At 51.1% G+C, this 20,464-nt stretch overlaps 1 protein-coding gene across 1 annotated transcript; it reads left to right on the top strand.

Moving 5' to 3' along the window:
- The first annotated feature begins 1,744 nt into the window (after positions 1 to 1,744).
- On the top strand, positions 1,745 to 12,557 carry SELE (selectin E). The gene is made up of 14 exons (XM_037035169.1): positions 1,745 to 1,863; positions 2,205 to 2,288; positions 3,141 to 3,527; positions 4,086 to 4,193; positions 4,591 to 4,776; positions 5,559 to 5,744; positions 7,026 to 7,214; positions 8,114 to 8,302; positions 8,449 to 8,637; positions 8,839 to 9,015; positions 9,445 to 9,555; positions 10,317 to 10,338; positions 10,447 to 10,520; positions 11,431 to 12,557. Exons 2-13 carry the CDS (start codon positions 2,252 to 2,254, stop codon positions 10,502 to 10,504), a joined length of 1,839 nt encoding a protein of 612 aa, XP_036891064.1. The 5' UTR covers positions 1,745 to 1,863; positions 2,205 to 2,251; the 3' UTR covers positions 10,505 to 10,520; positions 11,431 to 12,557.
- The last annotated feature ends 7,907 nt before the right edge of the window (positions 12,558 to 20,464 follow it).

Genomic DNA, 20,464 nt, shown 5'->3' with positions numbered 1-20,464 from the left:
AGTTACTTGGGGGAGCTTAGGTGGATCTGGGGCGGGGCAGAGAAGAGTCAACACCCCCACCTGCTCAGTTCTCACCTGTCTCCTCTGCAGCTCACTGCTGCTCTCCAGCAAGCAGTGCTCTCATCAGACCCTGACAGGAGAACACAGGGGACGAAGCCGCAGCCCACCTGTCACCCCACTGCTGCCCATCACTGCACTGGGGTGTCTCTATGAGGGGCACCCCAGGTCTCCCTATGGCCTTTCCGTGACCTTGGGGCCCAAGGAAAGACCCCTGCACCCCAAGCACTCATTTTCATGTCCAACCTCAGGGTCTCCCACTGGGAGAATTTAGGACAACAGTGAGTGGGTTTGGAATCTTCTACCTTTAGTGGTATAAGTAGCAATAATAATAATTATTATTATTATATTATTAATTATGGGTGAATTATTATTATTATTATTATTATTATACCTCTATTCCCAAGTCTCCACTCATTTCCCTTATTCCTCCTTCTGCTATTGGGTTCTCTCCCTCAAGTTCTCTCAGTTCACATTTAAAATAGTCATTTTCCCTTCAGCTGTAGAAGGAATTTGCTCTTGAACCAGGATCGCTAGAAAGTGTGGCAAAGGGGGCCACAGTGCTCCCAGGCCCCGCTCAGCGGGCCACGCTGTGTCCTGTCTACTTTCTCTCCACACTCGGAGGACTGGGGTCCGTTCCCTCGGCAGCCCCTGTTCCCCGTCCCTCCGGGGTTCCCTTCCTGCCCTCAGGTCTCAGGATCCAAGGTCTGACTCCCGGCCCTGTCGGTGGGGAGCCGCGAGGGTCCTATAGCTCTGGGAGGCAGAGGGCGAAGGAGGGCGGGAGACCTGGGAGGAGCGGGGGACTCCTCAGGGACCTGACCACAGACACTGGCACTGGGGGTGGCAGCTAAGGGGACTGACTCTGGAGATTGACCGCCTGGGTTTCGACCCCTTAGAGCCGCGCTTGCGGATGAGAAAGGTAAACTCTTTGGCGTCTCCGTTTCCCCATCTGTGAAATGGGGACAGAGAGAGTACCTAGTTCAGAGGCTGCTGCGAGGACTCCATGGTCATAACAATGACCGTGCAAAATACACAGAGTAGGGCCTGGCACACAGTAAGCACTCAACAAATGTTAGAGATGTTATTGGAAATAAACATTGGAGATGTCATCTCTAGTATTTAGACATCACTGTGCACAGACTCTGAGGGTTAACGTGTGCCTGAGACCCACCCCTCTGAGAGAAGAGCGCACCTTATAGGGGCTTCATTGATACCTGAGGAGGGGGAAAATTGATCGGGGACCCGCTATTGACAGCGCTGGATAGGGAAATTGAGGCTAGTCATCCACAGATTACAAGACCCCTCCTGGTTCCCTTCTATTTCTGAGATTCCGGTCACTGCCTCAACCACCGGTGGGATTGCTCATCGGCAAAATTGTCAAACGTTTTAAAGGCAGAGATATTATGTTATTAGAGTTAAAAAAAAAAAAAACACAGAAAACCATGCATCTGTGTCAGGATAATGGAATCCACACAAAATAAACAGGTAGGAATCAGAGGAGAATTTGTCCTGAGGGGCAGGGCTCCCGGCGTCATTGCGAGTTTTAGCATCGTGGAGATTCCCCGGGGAACTTTCTGCGCACTGCTGGAAATTCCTCCTCCCTGGCTCTGCTGTGACTCACAGGAAGCCGCTGTCCCATAAAAGGCTCCGTCAGGGGCAGTGTTCTACCACTCTTGTCTGACTCTGCATCAGCACTGCAGGAGCCACTGGGACGAACCAGAGACACACAGGGACCCACGAGGACGCACGGGGACGCACCAGGACGCACCCGGGAACCGCGCACCGAAACCACCTCTTCCCAAACACGTAAGTCTTCATGAGAGCAGCCTCAGGCAATGCAACTTCTATGATCAGAAGGAACAGTTACTCAGAAAACGCTCCCACCCCCATGAAAGACCCCAGCAAGCTCTTACTGTCTTCAGATTCGTGAAGCACTGGCTTTGCTCTTTGAGGTCAAGGATGAGAGTTTGACTTTTTTAAAAATTTATTCATTCAGGTAAGCTTCTTTCACATAGAGATGGTGGCACTGGAGTCTGTGACCTAAAATCTTAGGATGCCATCCCAAACATCACTGTAGAATGAATGACAGGAGCAACTGGCCACCTGGGGTTTCGTTCTCTGATTCATTTTGTACCTTTTCTCCCCAGAAAAGCAATTCAGGTCTCATCTTCGGACGAGAGGGACTGCTGGAGCCATGAATACTGCTCAGCTTCTCTCGGCCCTCACCTTCGGTAGGTCGATGTCATTAGTCAGAGCGGGGGTCTCTGTGGTACCAGTGACACCTTGGACCCACTGGTCCTTCTTCCTCGGGGGTGGGCACCCAGTGCATGGCAGGGCTTGGCAGCTTCCCTGGCCTCTCTCTCCCCACAATGCGCTTTGCCCTGGACTGGGTTCCTCACCTCTATGTGCCCCGGTTTCCTCACATGTCAGGTGGTGAGCATAACACGCCTGTGTCCTGGGGGCACTCTGAGGGTTCAGGGTCACGGCCATGCAGAGTGCCTTAGACAGTGCTGTGGCGCTCACGGAAGCTTAGTTATTCCGATCGCTAGTCCTCTTTGAAGTGGAGCTGCTCATGGGTGACGGTGGGTGGGTGCGAGGCAAAGCACCAGGTGGCGGGGCAAGTCGGCCACCAAAGAAGAGCCCAGTAAACGGAGGTTCCTCCATCCAACGCCTTCTTCCTTTGGAAAAGGCGGCCGAGGTCTGAGCCACCCCAAGGCCACTGTATGCCGCAATGAGACGATACGCAACTGTATAATTCCGCCTGTGAGAGGTGTGAAGAGCAGGGAAAATCAGAGAGATGAGAAGCGGGCCCATGGTTGCCAGGGGCTGGGGGAGGGGGCTGGGGAATTAGAGTTTAATGGATACGAAGTGCCAGTTTACAAGATAGCAAGAGTCTTGGGGATGGATGGTGGTGGTGACTGCTTTCACTGCCATTGAACAGTGCATTTAAAATGATGACGATGTCATTACAGTGAAAAAATAGAAAAAGAAGAGTGAAGGGGGAGGGGAGGAGCCCAGCTAACAAAAGCAAGGGATGACTCAACTCTCTCTCTCTCTCTCCCCTTCATGGTTCCCCCTCTCAGTGCTTCTGCTGTTTGAAGGGAGTGAAGCCTGGTCTTACCACGCCTCCGAGGAGCCCCTGACCTTCGACGCCGCCAGCGCGTACTGCCAGGAGAAGTACACCCACCTGGTGGCCATTCAGAACCAGGAGGAGATTAGATACCTGAACGACACGTTCCCCTACGCTCCCAGCTACTACTGGATCGGGATCCGAAAGGTCAAGGACCAGTGGGTCTGGATAGGGACCCAGAAGGCACTGACCGCGGAGGCCACGAACTGGGCTCCCGGCGAGCCGAACAACGGGCAGAGCAACGAGGACTGCGTGGAGATCTACATCAAGAGGGACAAGGACGTGGGCAAGTGGAACGACGAGAGGTGCAGCAAGAGGAAGCTCGCCTTGTGCTATACAGGTGCGTGCTCTGCGGCAGCGGCGGGTGGGCGGGTGGGGGGAGGGAGGCCGGGTGTGGGCGCCCCGGCAGACCGTGGACACTGCGCAGTAACGGTCTCTATGCGAGATTCTGCTCCCGAATGCCTGGCTTTAAGACCTGCCGTTCAACTGGCACAGCATCTCTTTGCTTCTTTGTGCGGACGCAGGCGAGAATCTGCACATATGTATGCACACGTCATGTGTAGGTCTATCCACGGGTGGAGGGCATGTGCACGCATACAGCGCACACTTCAGTGACGTGTGTATTCGTGACAGGGGAGACGTCTTTAGAGTCGTTAGAGTCTTTAGAGTCGACAGTGTGCGTTTTCTACTCTGGGGGCCAGGGACAGCTCTGCCCCTGGCGTCCATCACCTGGCAATGTCAAGGGTCAAAGCAGCTGCAGATCCACTTGGGCGCTTTGTAACGCCCTTCCGTTCCTGTCTCCGGTGCTCTGTGTCCCTGGTAACGCCCCGTGGCCCACTGTTGGCCCTAGAGTCACAGGGACCCAGGTTTTCTCCTCACGGACTGTGCTTCCCCACAGCTGCCTGCACCCCCACATCCTGTGGCGGCCACGGCGAGTGCGTGGAGACCGTCAACAACTACACTTGCCAGTGCCACCCCGGCTTCAGTGGGCTGCAGTGTGAGCAAGGTGAGTCTGCACTGCGCCTTCCCGCTCTCCAGACAACAGCTCAGGACTGGCTGGCTTTGGAGTCCAGCCTGCCTGCGGGTCTTCCTTCCCCAGAGCTGGGGGTGGCCGGGCGGGGGTGTGGAGAGGGGGTTGAGAGCCTCCAGGTTCAGATCCCAGATTCACCCTCTGCACAGCACCGTGCCCGGGTGGTCAGGCTCTGAGGCCCAGCCCTCTCGCTGTGTAATGAGGATGAGTTTAGTCCTGGCTCCGTAGGCTTGTGGCCAGGACTGTGTGAACCAATGCAGACACGACGTTTTCTGGGAAGCCTCCCCACACTGCCCTTGCTCTCCCCCGGGGTTCTTCCCACCTTCTCTGAGCTGAGAGAGGAGTGGGGCCGACTTGTTTTGTCCCTTTTCAGTTGTGACCTGTCCGGCTAGGGAGGACCCCGAGCATGGAAGCCTGGCTTGCACCCAACCCTGGGGGGCCTTCAGCTATAATTCCTCCTGCGCTGTGAGCTGCGATGAGGGCTACCGGCCAAGCAGCCCGGGGGCCACCTGGTGCACCGCCTCCGGGAGCTGGAGCGCGTCTCTCCCAGGGTGCAACGGTACGTCTCTCCCAGGAGGCACAGGGCATTCTGCCAGGCATCCCTCCCTGCCTTAGCTCTTTATCCAACGTGGGACATTTTCAAAGCGCAGGGGAGAGTTCTTTCTGTCTTTGTCTTCAGTGACATGTCTTCTCTCCACCAATATCCATGGCCAAGGCAGAGCCTGCTTGGAGTGAGACAGGTTTTTGTTCCGTGTTTGACAGGGGTGTTTCTGAGGCTCTGCTGGTTTCTCAGACAGCACGTGAACCTGTAGAGACAGGCCCTCGACCTCTGAGTGCCCTCCCCTTCTTTCCCTGGTGACCTTCAACCATTGGCTCATTTAGGGCGGTGACAGGCAGTCTCAGTACCTCTTGTTCCCCCTCCCCCTTCTATCTTCTAGGCTAGAGATAAAAACTCCCGCCTCCAGGACCACTGGGTTAAAATAAACGAGTGTCTCGTATATGTCACCTTTTCTTTTAAAATCACAGCTAGCCATAAATCTGACTTAGACTCTGTTGTTGCTTCGTTTTTGCCTTATCTAAAATAAATCGGGGACCTGAGGGGACACTGGAGACAATAGATCAGCTACCACTCGGCACAGTCCAAGTAAAGATCAGAAAAGATGAAACATGCACGAAAAGAGCATAAAAGATTCACAGTGGACGTGCATGTCCCCAAGAATGGAGGGCAGGCATTGGGATCAACCCTTGAAAGGCAACTTCCCTGCTCCGTTGTAAACTCAAATCCCATAGGAAGTGCATGTATTCTCCTCTTAAACCCACGGTGCTCTTTCCGATCCCCAGTGGTGGAGTGCGAGGCTCTGACCAGTCCTGCCCACGGGTCCGTGGAATGTGACCAAAGCCCCGGGAGCTTCCTGTGGAACACCAGCTGCGCATTTGACTGTGAGGAAGGATTTGAACTGGTCGGGCCCCCGCGCCTCCAGTGCACCTCATCCGGGAACTGGGACGCCGAGACGCCGACCTGTGCAGGTAGAGCAGCTCCATGTTGAGATTTGCTGCAGATATTCCTTTTCTCAACATGCCCTTGACACGGCTGTCCCGTGCATCTGTTCACGACATGTCCTTCCTATAAGTCAGCAGGCAACGGCTTGGCAAGCTGTCTGCCCAGCAGACCGGCACAAAGGAATAGACGAGAGTCACACACAGTAATTGTGCTGCTATTCACTCAGCTGTTATTGAACGCAGGGGCACTCAGAGTAGACCATCAACACACAGGAATACCCTACTCACACTGTAACAGTCTAAGAGAAATACTACACACCCACAGCAGTCAACGGGGGATGATGAACCCGAGTCCCAGAGTCTCGGGCTGCAGGTCCGGGAGACAGCAGGGTGGGCAAGGGAGCCGTCAGCGTCCTGCAGGGAAGGATCCCCGGAGCCAGGTGGGCGGTGGGGCAGGTGAAGTCCTCAGTCCAGCAGGGCAGATCCCTCGGTGGGAGATCAGGGGGGCGGGGAGCAGTGCTGGTGTGGGGAGCTCCGCTGTCTCGGCAGTGGTCTGGGACCTGCCTCAGTTGTACCTGGACAGTGGTGGACTCCACCCTCCTGGGTCTTTTGATAAGNCAACACACAGGAATACCCTACTCACACTGTAACAGTCTAAGAGAAATACTACGCACCCACAGCAGTCAACGGGGGATGATGAACCCGAGTCCCAGAGTCTCGGGCTGCAGGTCCGGGAGACAGCAGGGTGGACAAGGGAGCCGTCAGCGTCCTGCAGGGAAGGATCCCCGGAGCCAGGTGGGCGGTGGGGCAGGCGAAGTCCTCAGTCCAGCAGGGCAGAGCCCTCGGCGGTCAGATCAGGGGGGCGGGGAGCAGTGCTGGTGTGTGGGGAGCTCGGCTGTCTCGGCAGTGGTCTGGGACCTGCCTCAGTTGTACCTAGACAGTGGTGGACTCCACTCTCCTGGGTCTTTTGATAAGTGTCCTGGCCCCCCTGATGCCAAGTGGGGGATCTCCCCAGGAGCCTACTCTGGGTGGTCCTGCTCTGCTGACGTAGCTGTTCTGATCACGTGTGCAGCTATCTTGGGTGTGTCTCCATGCCAGATGCGTCTGCTCCGACTTAGGTAGTTTCCCTCTTGAACCAAAGTGTCATGGCCGACTGGCAGCCATCTTGGTTGCCATTGGTGACTCCACTTTGTTTGATACATTTTATGCTTTCTTGACCAGATCAATGTTATTTTATTAGTCCTGCCCCCCACCCACAATGGCCCAGTCGAGCCTATTCATGTAAACGGGTGGGTTCGTGTGTTACAGCTGTGACATGTGACGCCATCGGCGACCTTCAGAATGGCTCCGTGAGCTGTAGCCATGCCCCGGCTGGAGACTTCACCTTCCAGTCATCCTGCAGCTTCACCTGTCACGAAGGCTTCCTGTTGCAGGGCCCCACCCAGGTCCACTGCACCGCAGGAGGGCGATGGACGCAGCAAGTGCCACTCTGCACAGGTGAGCCCCACGCTGCTCTTCCTAAAGAGCAGCTCTCCGGAGCTCGGGCAGTGAGGATGAGGCCAGCCGCCCGCCTGATCCGTGGAAATCAGGTTCTGTGAGCAACTGTCTTCTCATGCCCTGGAGGCTCGTCCGGGGGAAGATTTATGTGGAATGAAAGCAGATGGTTCCTGGGTCCCTAACTGTGCTGTGATAACAGAACTTGGTGGACGTGGGCACCAAATAGTCAGAAATCTCTATCTAACGGGAAATCCCATCAGAAAATTCAGACAGTAGGATCGTGAGGATGGGACTTGGTGCTAAACCCCTTGTCACACCTTTCTTCGGAAATGGCTTAGAACTAGCAGCAATGAGAATGTTCATAAAGACATCCAAAACACATCCCTAGGCACCACAATTTGATTCGCTTTAAAGCCAGAGCGAGAATGTTGAAAACAAGCAGTTTTCCACTATCAGGTATTGATATTCTTGTAGCCAAGTACAGCGCAGAATAATTTCCAGCGGCAGAAAGCCACAAGACTAAAACCAAACTGCAAAGCAGACAAAACTTGGACGTGGCTGCCTCCTTATTTCCACCTTTCGGCACCATGTGTAAGGACCCCTAAGCCGCTCTCGGGCTACATAAAATCTCTCTCCTGAGTCCCACTTCTTTCCCATGTCAGAGGAACACAGAGGAACCACCTGTCCTGGTAAAGATTATCCTTTCACTGGAGTCCCCGTCAACAAGGGGTTGGAATCCAGAGAAAACACAGTCTCCTCCCAGGTGCCCCGGGAGTAAGGAAGAGTGTCGGGTCCTCTGAGCGTTTCTTTGTGCTAAATCAACGGGGCTCACGGAGCCCAATGCCAGGGGGCCCCCAGGTCCACGGCAGTGTTCTCTGACCACCGGTCTGGTGTTTCAGCGCCCCAGTGCAAAGCCTTATCCAGACCCGAGCGCGGCTACAAGGAATGTACCCCCAGTGCGTCTGGAAGCTTCCAAACCGGGTCCAGCTGTGAGTTCTCCTGTCAGGAAGGATTTGTGCTGAAAGGACCCACAAGGCTCCTCTGTGGCCGCACAGGGGAGTGGGACGGCGGGGAGCCCACGTGTGAAGGTACCATTTCTCTTTTTATTTTCTGTTAAGATGAAAAAAAAAACAGGGGGGGGGGAGCTATGGAAGAGCTAAGGACTTGGTGGTGTGGAGAAACCTGCCGCCTATGATACACACAAACTCGTCACGTGCTTGCTCGTGCCTTCCAGCTGTGCAATGTGACAGCGTCCGAGAACCCCAGAGCGGCTCGGTGAGCTGTAGCCACGCCCCGGCTGGACGTTTCACCTACGGGTCTTCCTGCATCTTCAGCTGCAGGGAAGGCTTTGAACTTCAGGGATCAGCTCACCTGGAGTGCACGTCCCAGGGACAGTGGACCCAGGAGGCCCCCTCCTGCCAAGGTGAGCCCGAATTCAGACTTACAGGGTGAGGACTCTCACCCCGAACACAGATGGGGCCCCAGGGCGCTTGATCCTAATTTCCTACCTGCTGAAAACCAGTGAGTGCTAATTCGCTTGCATTTGGTGCGGACCTCTCAGTCAGCTCCGAAAGTTTTCCGATGGTCTTTCCTTAACCTCTGCCCGGGTTCCTGTCATGTGCAGCGGTACAGTGTTCCAGCCTGGTGGTTCCCGGCAAGGTGAACGTGAGCTGCAGTGGGGAGCTGGTGGTCGGCGCCGTGTGTACATTCGTGTGTCCCGAAGGATGGATGCTCAACGGCTCCGCGGCTCTGACGTGTGGCCCCACAGGACACTGGTCTGAGATGCCACCGACCTGTGAAGGTGAAGCACTCATCGATGGTGGGCGTCTGGGGGCTAGAGAGAGAGAAGGGGAGTTGTCCTGCTTAAATAATGGGCAGTCTATTCTGTCCAAACCAGAAAGGCCAGAGCAGTTGGCCAGGTCAATGTTATGGGAACTTAGAGAAAACAGAAGAGGTGATCCTCTGGTCAAATGAATAGAATCTCAGTTGGGGGAGGGAGGGAGGGAGAGGGAGGGGGAGAGGGAGGAGCCAAAGTACAGCCTGGTTCTAGAATCTACCTGGCAGTGGGTAGGGCCGATCCCAGAGGTCTTCAATGCAGCACTGAACTACACGCCTCTTCTGCTTTGCACGTGGCCATCGGTGTACAGAGAAAGGGACAGATGGACAACAGGACAAGAGGACTTTAGAATCAGCTGTTTTCCCTGACAGTTCTTCCCCTCTGTTTCCACAGCTCCCGCCGAGTCCACCGCGGCCCTGGCTGTCGGCCTCTCGGCGGCCGGGACCTCCTTCCTGACCTTGGCATCGTTCCTCCTCTGGCTCGTGAAACGTCTTCGGAGGAAAGGTGAGGGGGTGCAAGTGGTCTCCGCAGCAGTTTCTGAGAATTACTTCATCCCCGCCGATGAGACACGTTCTCGGACGCAGATTTAGACAGTAATTACAATCTAGTTACTAGATAAATAAGAAATGGCATTAGGTTAAGCAGACGTTTTAGCGACAGGGCTTACCCTGAACTCGGGATGGGCCGAGTTTTAGGAAGCGGGAGTGCCGGCTGTGCTAACCCAGGTCAACCCTGGGCCACGCCTCTCACGTTGAATTTTACGGACCCTTGAAGTTGGTCAGCAAGGCCGCCAGGAGCCTTATGCTCTGGAAGATGGAATAAAATGTGGCTAAAGATTTTATCAGGAAAAACGGGCTGAAATTGGAGAGCCCCTCCGAGGGAATGCACAGACGCAGCTAGCCACACACGTGGTTTTCATGGCCTACGAGAGTGTTTAAAATTTTGGAATTAAGTTCTGACATTCACACATAGGAACTTCGACATGAAATCCACAGTTGGGGCTTGTCATGAAACATTGGGAGGTGAACCTGGCAGGCTGAGCCTGTGGCTGTTTGCTTATGTTAGGAGCGGCGGGCCCCTCCCAGAGGGTCTGCTTTTCGTATCCCACCCCCTAGTGGCCCCCAAGCTGTGTTTGTGCTCTGATTGTACAGGGGCCCAGCGGGAGTTTGACACTCCCAATGATGAATAGCATCAGACTGTTTCTGGATTGGATGGGTCCTTCAAGCGTGACTTAGTCCGAATTAATGGTTGTCTTTTTCTTGCAGCAAAGAAATTCGTCCCCGCCAGGTACGTTGCATTCTCTGCCCTGCATGCCGTTCCGTGGACGTCCTGTCCTTGTTTCTCTCTTCTTGTTGGAAAACTGTGCTTTGCTTAGCGTTCTCGTGTCTTCCACAGCAGCTGCCAAAGCCTGGAATCGAACGGATCCTACCAAGTGCCTGCCAAGTTAATTTAAGTTCAAAAGGAATCAGGTAAGACTTGTGAGCCACAAATGGTTTGAAGAGGATATCCTCATTATATGTTCTGCTGCTCTGGAACCCTTCAAACCCGCCGGTTTCTGGAGTGGGAGGTGGAGAAATCACCATCTTCATGGTACTTTATGAGACCTAGTTTCATTTGGACGTAGAAGGAGAGGAAGGGAACAAGGATCTGGCCTTGATGGAGTCCATTCATTTATGAAAGTTAATACTGATGATAATAGCTGTTCCATAGAACTTACTATATTCCGGGAACAGTTGTAAGCTAAGGATTCTCAGAGACAGGGTTATTACCACACTTAACATTCTATAGATGAAGAAAATGAGGCATAGAGAAGTTAAGTAACTTGCTTAAAATCTCAAAATTTGTGAAGTGGTGTGGCCAGGATTCAAACCTAAGCCGTCTGGTTGTAGAGTGTGTGGTCTTAACCCCTCTGCTCTGGTTTTTGAGCATTTGGAAGGACCCGTCTCCTCCAAATAGATTTTTTTTAAAATGAATACTTTTTGCAGGTAGTTTTAGATTATAGAAAAGTGGGCAGCAAGTGCAGACTTCAACACACCCCAACTCCCACCCCACCCCCCTACTTTCTCTATCACTCACATCTTGCATTTGGATGGCATTTTGTTACAATCGATGGGCCAGCATTGCTACGTTATTAACTACTGTCCACGGTCTACACGAGGGTTCGCTCTTGGTTTTGCATTTTCCATGGGCTTTGACAATGTGTGCTGACCCGCACCCGCCCTCGCAGGATAGTCTCGCTGCCCTAACCGGCCAGGGTGTTGATGTTCACCCTTGACCACCCCAGGGAGAACACACACCGCGAGCAGAAGATGAGTGTGGTTGTCGCTGTTGGGGGCAGAGTAGCAAGAGTCCTGATGGCACGCACTCTCATCCTTGCAGGACACAGGCGAACGAAGGTCCTGGAGCGACACCCTGAGGACAGCAGAGGCAGATGACAGATGGCAGGTGTTCCCCACCTACAGCAGCCTGGACTGCAGTGCCCATGAGACCACAGGCCAGTGGGCAAGGCCAGCCGGCCACCAGAAAGACTCGGTTTTCTTTTTTCCTGTTCTCGGAGCCTGGACAGTTCTGGCTGCTGGAGGGGAAAGATTTTCCCTTCCAGGCGAAAGAGAGGAGACCAAGGCGCTGGAGTCTCAGAATGCCTTCTCTTACTCTGCCTCCCTCTCTCCCTCCCAGCGAAATCTTGGTGGAGAAACCTAGCTTTCTTTTGTTCCTCAAAGTCCATAAACTCCTGGTTACAAAGTGGTTCTCACGGGCCACATGGTCATTGTCACAAGTTTACTAGAGGAAACAAATGGGCCACAGATACCGACTAACAACACTGTTTTGTCGTTAATGGTGCAAACCCTACTGAGTACTTGTGTGTGAGGATTACTAAACAAAGCCAATATATCGCTTTATCCCTGTGGGATTCGGGGCTTTTTAAAGTATTCTTAAAGATGGTATTCTTTTAACTTGCATCGAGTATGTATCCCATAGTCCTTAATTCAGTGCAAGCATTCTAGGGACTTTAACTTATGTACATATTAGGACCGTAAGCAGGTAATAATGACTCACCCTACATCATCACCTCCCTATTAACAAATTCTAGCGTTACATCTGTAGTGAATGAATACATTTCAGAAAGGGGCAAATACTGTTTCCTAACAACATGTCCACAGGATGTTAACCAGTGTGATGTTGTGAATTTGGGGGTAACAGTTTCTTTTCAGAGCAGGAGTAGCGTCGGGACGGTGAAAGCTAAGTGCCAGGCACTTGCACAACACCTGCTTCCTATGATGAAAAACTTCCGTGAGGCCAAATCTTCTGATTTGATAAAAGCATAAATGTAAATAAATGAAGGTACATTTTTGTAAATGTCTTTGTTGAAAAAAGACCCCACATAGAAATGTGGGTGTGCTTTGCATTCCTAAAAAGATGCTCGTCAGAGGTGACGTGGCGATATGCGATTCTTGACTAGCGCACAAGGTTTTGAATCCATGGTAAGAACTCACTGTGTACAGGATTCACCCAGTGGGTTCTGACATCGTGAAAGATGTTTAATAATTATTTCCTAAGTGTTGTTATTGTTTTGTAGGCTGTTCCTGAAGAGAGGAAAGCCTGTAGGAGCCAGTATTCACATTTATTTAGAAGGGAGTTTAAAATTCCTAAGGGACCCAGTTATTGATCCCTGACGTGCTCCATCAGAAACGGCCAACTTCACAGGGTGTGAGAACCAAAACCCTCCCCCACCCCCACCACCTTAGTGTGCGTGGCGAGGGCGAGGTTCCAGAGAAGCTCCTGAATGCCTAGCGGCAAAGGCGAAGCTGAAAGCAGACAGGGAGAGACGTTGAGAACCAGGGCAGCAGAGGTCATTAAGGGCAAAGGACTCTGGGCAACAAGGGAGAGGCTGTAAAAGCAACTCTGCAGTGGGGCCATATAGGAAATCACGCTCACCTTGCCTGAGACGGCTGTTCAAATGTAAATGTTTGTACTGCTGAATGGGAAGTAGCTGTGTGAACTCTAAATGGGTCTGGGTTTGGGCTTTATGCAGTATTTTAAATTATGGTTAAAAATATTTTATAGTTGTTAAAAGTATGTGTATTTATTTGAACTTGTGTCGTATTTACTGTATTTGACGTGGCACTATAAAGTTGGATAATAAACATGTTTGTATTTATCTCGCTGTAGGAGCTCTTTCTTAAAAATCCTATTTTTTTTAGACAAAACTTACATACCATACAATTTGTCCACGATCCAGAGTTTTTGGCATGGTCACGAGATCCTGAAGCAGTAGCCACGATGTAACTCCAGAATGTGTCTATTATCCAGAAAGAATCCCAGTGCCCATTAGCAATCACTCTTCACTCTGCTTTCCCCTGCCCCTGGTAATCAGGAATCTACTTTTTACTTCTGTGGGTTTGCCTGTTCTAGACACATAACTAGAGTCACACAGTCTGCAGCCATTTGTGCCTGGCTTCTTTCACTTGGGGCACTGTGTTCAAGCTTAATTCATTTTGTAGCATGTTTCGGTACCACATTTCTGTGTGTGTGTGTGTGTACATGGAACATTTTAAAGAAATTTATTGTTGTTTAAGTACAGTTGTCTGCATTCCCCCCTCACCACCACTTCCCCCACATGTGAGCCATCCCCACCTCCTTCCCCTGATTCCATCCCCCCTTGGTTTTTTTGTCCATGTGTCCTTTATAGATGTTCCTGAAATCCCTTCCCTTCATTCCCCCCATTGTCCCCTCCTACCTCCCCACCGGTTACTGTCAGATTTTTCTTAATTTCAATGTCTCTGGTCATATTTTGCTTGCTTGTTCGTTTTGTTGATTGGGTTTCAGTTAAACGTGAGATCATGTGGTATTTGTCTTTCACCACCCAGCTTATTTCACTTAGCATAATGCTCTCCAGTTCCATCCATGCTGTCACAAAGGGTAGGAGCTCCTTCTTTCTTTCTGCTGCATAGTATTCCATTGTGTAAATGGACCACAGTTTTTTGATCCACTTGTTCACTGGTGGGCACCTAGGTTGCTTCCAGCACTTGGCTATTGTAAATTGTGCTACTATGAACACTGGGGCACAGAGGTTCTTTAGAATTGGTGTTTTGGAAGCACTTCATTTCTTTTTGTGGCTGCATCACTCTCTAGGACATGGCCATGTGCCTTTTCTTTTCCCGCCCACCAGCTGACTGACACTTGGGTGGTCACTGCATTTTGGCTATTGTGAATAATGCGGCTGTGAACTTCTCATTTGTATTATTTTTTATTGTTATTGTATTACAGTTGTCGCAATTTCCACACACCCCCCAGGCCCTCCTCCACCCAGCCCAGCCTCCTGCTCCCACAGACAGTCCCACTGTGCATGTCCACGGGCCCTTCACATGTGTTCTGTGACCAGTCCCTTCACTAAACTTCTTGTCTGAGTTTCCAAGTAGACTTATGTTTCCAATTCTCTCAGGCACATACTGAGAAGTGTAATTTTTGGGTCATATGGTAACTCCATGTTCGATTTTTAAAAATGTATTGATGTTTTTTTGAGAGAGAGAAACACTAATTTATTGTTCCACTTATTTACACAATCATTAGTGGATGCCTGTATGTGTCCTGATGGGGGATCGAACCCACATCCCTGGCGTATTGGGATGACACTCTAACCAACTGAGTTACCTGGACAGGACTCTCCATGTTCCATAGCCAAATGGTTTTCCAAAAGGGCTGCGCCATTCCTCAACCCCACCCGCAACGCCCGAGGGCTCCAATGTCTCTGTATTCCATCCACTACTTGGCACCATCAGTGTTGCGGAGAATCGCCATGCTCCTGGGGGGGTGGGGCGTGGAGCGGTGTGTGCACAGGCCCCTGCATCGATGCTGCGCAGCTGCCTGAGAAATGTTAATAATCTTTGAAACACCCTTAAGATCAATGAAGACTTAAGACTCCGGGGTCCCCCAGGGTTAGAGGCAGAGTCGTGTCTCTGCCCTCCCCCTCTGACACCGGGCCACAAGGCCTGGTGCGTGCCGAGCCGAAAACCACCTCAGGAATCCTGCTGTTATCAAAGAGTCGAAACGTCTGAGTGTCTGTGAAAACCTGGTTTCATTTCTGGCGTGGTTTTCCAGGATTAAAAAAACTGTGGTTTTCCCACCATCGCCAACGACAATGGCTGGTTTCACTTTGATTTTTATACTCCATCTTCACTCAGAAGATCACTTAAGAGAACATGAAAGGAAACTGTGAAAACGCCAGGATCAATTCCGCAAGTTCGATCTGTTTTTGCATAGGACTCAAGTGGACATGCATTTGAGAGACCGGCTCAGAACGCAGGGGGTGCAGGACTGTCAGCTTTTCCAGGTATCCAGTGGTGGAGTAAAGTGTACAGGTGGAATGTATGCAGAAGGAACACAGAGGCCCATGCCCAATGGAGATGGGCAGGTGCTAAGCTGGAAGTGAGAAGTGGAACAATTATTGGTGTTAGCAGATGAGCTTTCATGGAAGAAAACAAAAATTGACCCCTTCCAGAGGTAGACCTAAATGTCCACCCACCCCATGACCCTAACAAGACCAAATCTATGTGGACGCCTCTCTTCCTCACCGCTGGAGTGTAGGACCCTCTCTGCTCACCTGTCATGTCCAGGATAGCTGAGCCAAGCCATGTCTCCTGCCCCAGCCTGACTTTCCTTCCCAAACTCCCCCTCTCCATCTTCTGGAATCCTGCTCCCCGATTGCCAAAGCCCCACACCCTCCAGGTCCCCTTGGCATCATCTCTCTCTGTCCCCACTGTGACAGCCACCTGGGCTGAACACATGCTGTCCCCCTCCCCACCCCACAAATCTCTCAAGGCGACATGTCTGTCCTCTCCTGTCCCATCTCTCAGGGGTGGGGGGTGCAGAGCAGTGTCTTCCTCTATGAGGAATTTCATCGCTGATCTCCGTTCTTCTCACCACTTTTTAAATAATGAGGGGAAGAAATACAGTGACCTTGTGTCTCTGGGGCTGGTGACGCTGAGATGCACCCTCTTCTCACTGTCCTACTGGAGGTGACCTCCCAGCCCCGGAGCCCCAAAGACCTCAACACCAGCTCCCTCTAGTCCTCGCCCTTGGGCGCCCTCTGCAGTCCTGCATGATGTCACCCTTCAGACTCACAGCTCTGGCCCAGGTCTGCATGCCCAGCTCTCCAGGAACACTCTCCCCCACTCAGCTTTCGTTTGCCCTTCTGCCCTGGACAAAGCCCCCAGCTTGAGGTCTTGGAACCGGCACTGACTCGAGAAGCAGGTGCTCAAGAATCCCTCTCTTTAATGACCTCTCCTGTCCTTGGAGGTTTATTGCTCAAGTATCTCACTGCAACCCTCCTTAATCCTACTCGTTGACCCTCTGGTTCCCTTATCTCTAACTATTCCCTCCATCTCCTCTATTTCCAGTCTTTTCCACGTTGCGGCCAAACACAGCTTATCTCCATCACTGGATTCACGCCTCCGGAGATGACTCATTCCATTTGTGAAAGCGGTCCGGCTTCTTCCGAGGAGAGCACATCTTCTCTTGTTTGATCCCTTATTTATTTAGTCATTCAATACATGTTTGTCGAACATCTACCACTACGTGCAAGAATACACTTCATTCTAGAAATACGTGATAAGCAATGAGCAAGGAGCTCTTTCCCAGCCCATAAGGAACTTAGAGTCCAGTAGGGAAGACAGATACCACACAAGCAGTCACAGAAGTAATCAATCATTTCATCACAGCTAAAGGAAGGCAGGCAGACAGAGGCTATGAGAGCATGAGAGGGCTGGCCCCATTGACGGAGGACTCTGGGATCCCAGACAAAGGGCCAGAGTGTTCCAAGGCAGCTGCGTGGGCAGACACGGTTTCTTGCCACCGTGGACAGAGCGCAGGGTCTGAAGGGGACACAGCACGGTGTGAGAGCCGATGCTGGATGGCTCGTGGACCAAGTCAACAACTTGGAACCTCAGGTCATGCCGCCAGCAGATTGGGGACCTGGAGACCAGTGAGTCCCTGGGCTGTGGAGGGCCTGCGTGGGGGGGCTGCCAGTGGGCAGGAAGCGCAGTTATTGGAAGAACAATGGAGAGGCTTTGGCACCACTGGGAGATCGCAGAGAAGAAAAAAATTCTGCGATTACAGTCCCAACTCTGGGGTGATTTTATTATTCTTTCCTCTGTCTTACTACCACACGTGCCTTTTGCAGTAAAAAGATTTAACAACCTGCAGCATGACTCTCTGTATATGGGTGTGTGTCTGAGTGAAGACGTTTTACTTTCTCTTGGCTCAGAATCTTGAGAGAGGAATGCCTGAGGCAGAAGCTATGCTGCTGAATGGGAGTTGGTATAAGGAACTGGTAGGCTGGAGTCATAACTTCCTGAGAGAGAAAAGTTTCATTTGGCACGTGTAAAATGTGGGGGCCATGCTAAACACCTAAATGGAGATGCCCGATCGGCATTTGGCTGAGCTTGGGGGACACCCCCAGGGCAAATGAGTGGTCCTGGCTGGAAATACCCATTTGGAAGTCATCGGCATTTAGATGGCATTAAAGGCTCAGAGATGGGATTGTATCGCCCAGTCCGTGAGCTTGGATGCGTGGGGAGGGTGGTGAGCTTGGATGCGTGGGGAGGGTGGTGAGCCTCTCTGAGGCTGGGCCGTTGGAGAGATGAGGGAGAATTGACCCGTGAAACTGAGAACAGACAGTCAGTGAAGTGGGAGGAAAACCAGGAGCTGATGAGCCAAATAAGATGAGGGTGGGGACTTGGTTGGAGGCTTTGGCGAAGTGCAGGAGCTCTGCGAGAGCAGTCGTGGGAGCCGGTGTGGTTGCAAAGCCTGACTGGACAAGGTGGGGTGGGCAGATGGAAGGGGAGGACTTAGAAATGCAGTCCAGACGTTTCCCTGAGGGCTGAGGAACGGACTGGCATCTCACGGTTTCCCAAGCTCCAGGTCTGTCTCCACTCCGCCACGTCTCCTGAGCTCCTTCCAGGAGAAGTGCAGTGCAGTGACCAAAAGCATAGGCTTTGAATCGATCCATGGGATCGATCCTGCGCTCCCGCTGTTTCTCAACCGCCATGTGACCAAGGCACCGTGCTTAACCTTTCTGAGACTTTTTTTTTTCCAATCCTCACTCACTCAAGCACATGTCATTAACTTTTTAGAGAGATAGTAAGGGAGAAAAACTTTGATGTGATAGAGGAACATTGATTGGTTGCCTCTCCTACATGCCCCCCCAGGGACCGAACCCACAACCTGGACGTGTGTCCCGACCAGCAATCCAACCCACAGTCTTTCAGTTGATGGGGCGGCGCTCAGACCAACTGAGCCACACTGGCCAGGGCCCTTTCTGGGACTTTTTAAAGTGGGGATATGACTAGTGCCTAGTGGGGAGTATTGCATTTAATCTTTCTTTTAAATATATTTTATTGGTTATGCTATTACAGTTGTCTCATTCCCTACCCTTCACTCTCCTCTGCCCTGCACACGCCCTCCCACCCCCATTTCCCCCATTAGTTCATGTCCATGGGTTCTACATGTAAGTTCTTTGGCTTCTACATTTCCTACACTATTCTTGCCCTCCCCCTGTCTATTTTCTATCTACCATCTATGCTACTTATTCTCTGTACCTTTCCCCCTCTCTCCCCCTCCCACTCCCCTGTTGATAACCCTCCATGTGATCTCCATTTCTGTGATTCTGTTCCTGTTCTAGTTGTTTGCTTACTTTGCTTTTGTTTTTATCTTAGGTGTTGTTGTTAATGATTGTGAGTTTGCTGTTATTTTACTGTATATGTTTTTAATCTTCTTTTTGTTAGATAAATCCCTTTAACATTTCATATAATAAGGGCTTGGTGATCATAAACTCCTTTAATCTGACCTTGACTGTGAAGCACTTTATCTGCCCTTCCAATCTAAATGATAGCTTTGCTGGATAGAGCAATCTTGGATGTAGGTCCTTGCCTTTCATGACTTGGAATACTTCTTTCCAATACTTTTTTGAGAAATCAGTTGACAGTCTGATGAGAACTCCTTTGTAGGTAACGGTCTCCTTTTGTTTTGCTGCTTCTAGGATTCTCTTCTTCATTTTAATCTTGGGTAATGTAATTAGGATGTGCCTTGGTGTGTTCCTTCTTGGGTCCAACTTCTTTGGGACTCTCTGAGCTTCCTGGACTTTCTGGAAGTCTATTTCCTTTTCCAAATTGGGAAAGTTCTCCTTTATTATTTGTTCAAATGAATTTTCCACTTGTTGGTGTTCTTCTTCCCCTTCTTACACCCCTATAATTCAGATGTTGGAACGTTTAAAGATGTCCTGGAGGTTCCCAATCCTCTCATAATTTTTTAAAATTCTCATTTCTTCAATCTTTTCTGGTTGGATGTTTCTTTCTTCCTTCTGGTCCACACCAATGATTTGAGTCCCAGTTTCCTTCCTATCACTATTGGTTCCCTCCACATTTTCCTTTATTTCACTTAGTGTGGCCTTCTTTTTTTCATCTAATTTGCCACCAAATTCCACCAATTCTGTGAGCACCAGTGCTTTGAACTGTGCATCTGATAGGTTGGCTATCTCTTCGTTGCTTAGTTGTATTTTTTCTGGAGCTTTGATCTGTTCTCTCGTTTTGGCCATTTTTTTTGTCTTGATGCACCTGTGGCTTTCAGTCACTTCCCCTGCTTTCCACAAGCAAACTGGGCCCTTCTGGTGCTGATTCCGGGGTGGGTGGGTTTGTGTACGTTCTAGGACCCTGTGGGTCTCTCCAACAACTCTTCTGTGAAGCTGGGGGTTTCTCCCGCTGCCGCTTCAACCCCCACAGGTGTTTTCAATCAGAGGTTTGAGGCTTTATTTCCCTGTGCCGGAGCCCTGGGTTGTGTGGTCTGTCCTGCTCCCCGGTTGTTCCTCCAGGTTTATCTGCACAGGAATGTGGGACCGCCTGCTCCACCAGCTGCCACCGCAGCCTTGCCAGCCAGCCGCTGCCTTGCCATTGCCATGAGCCCTCTCCACCCTGCTGCCCAACTCTGTTCCTCCCACCTGTCTGGGTAAATGTTTCTTCTTTAACTCCCTGGTTGTCAGACTTCCATACAGTTCGCTTTGCTGTCAGCTCTTTTTGTTTTTAAATTGTTGTCCTTCTTTTGGTCATGCAAGGACTGTCTACCTACGACTCCATCTTGGCCAGAAGTAGCCTGTATTTAATCTTTATAAAGATTAAATAAGGTAGTAAAAATGGAATGTTGAGCTCTAAAGCTATTATTGTTATTATTATCTTTTCAAAAAAGCCAGTCTGATTGTGTCCCCGGCTCCCTCTTTCCACTGCCCTTCATCGTGGAGGTCCTGGTTTCAAGGGCCACTCTCTCCTTCTCGTCATAGTCTCTGCAAATGCTTAGAATGAGCAGGGCACCCAGAGCTAGAGCTGCCTGCTCTGTTCAGGGTTTAACTCTAGGAGGCGTCATTCCC

The sequence above is a fragment of the Sturnira hondurensis genome, unplaced genomic scaffold (assembly GCF_014824575.4).
Source record: "Sturnira hondurensis isolate 20B ecotype Veracruz unplaced genomic scaffold, ASM1482457v3 Scaffold0022215, whole genome shotgun sequence".
In the NCBI taxonomy this organism is placed as follows: domain Eukaryota; kingdom Metazoa; phylum Chordata; class Mammalia; order Chiroptera; family Phyllostomidae; genus Sturnira; species Sturnira hondurensis.
Note: the sequence above shows the minus strand (reverse complement) of the source record. Positions and strands in the feature narration are given on the sequence as shown.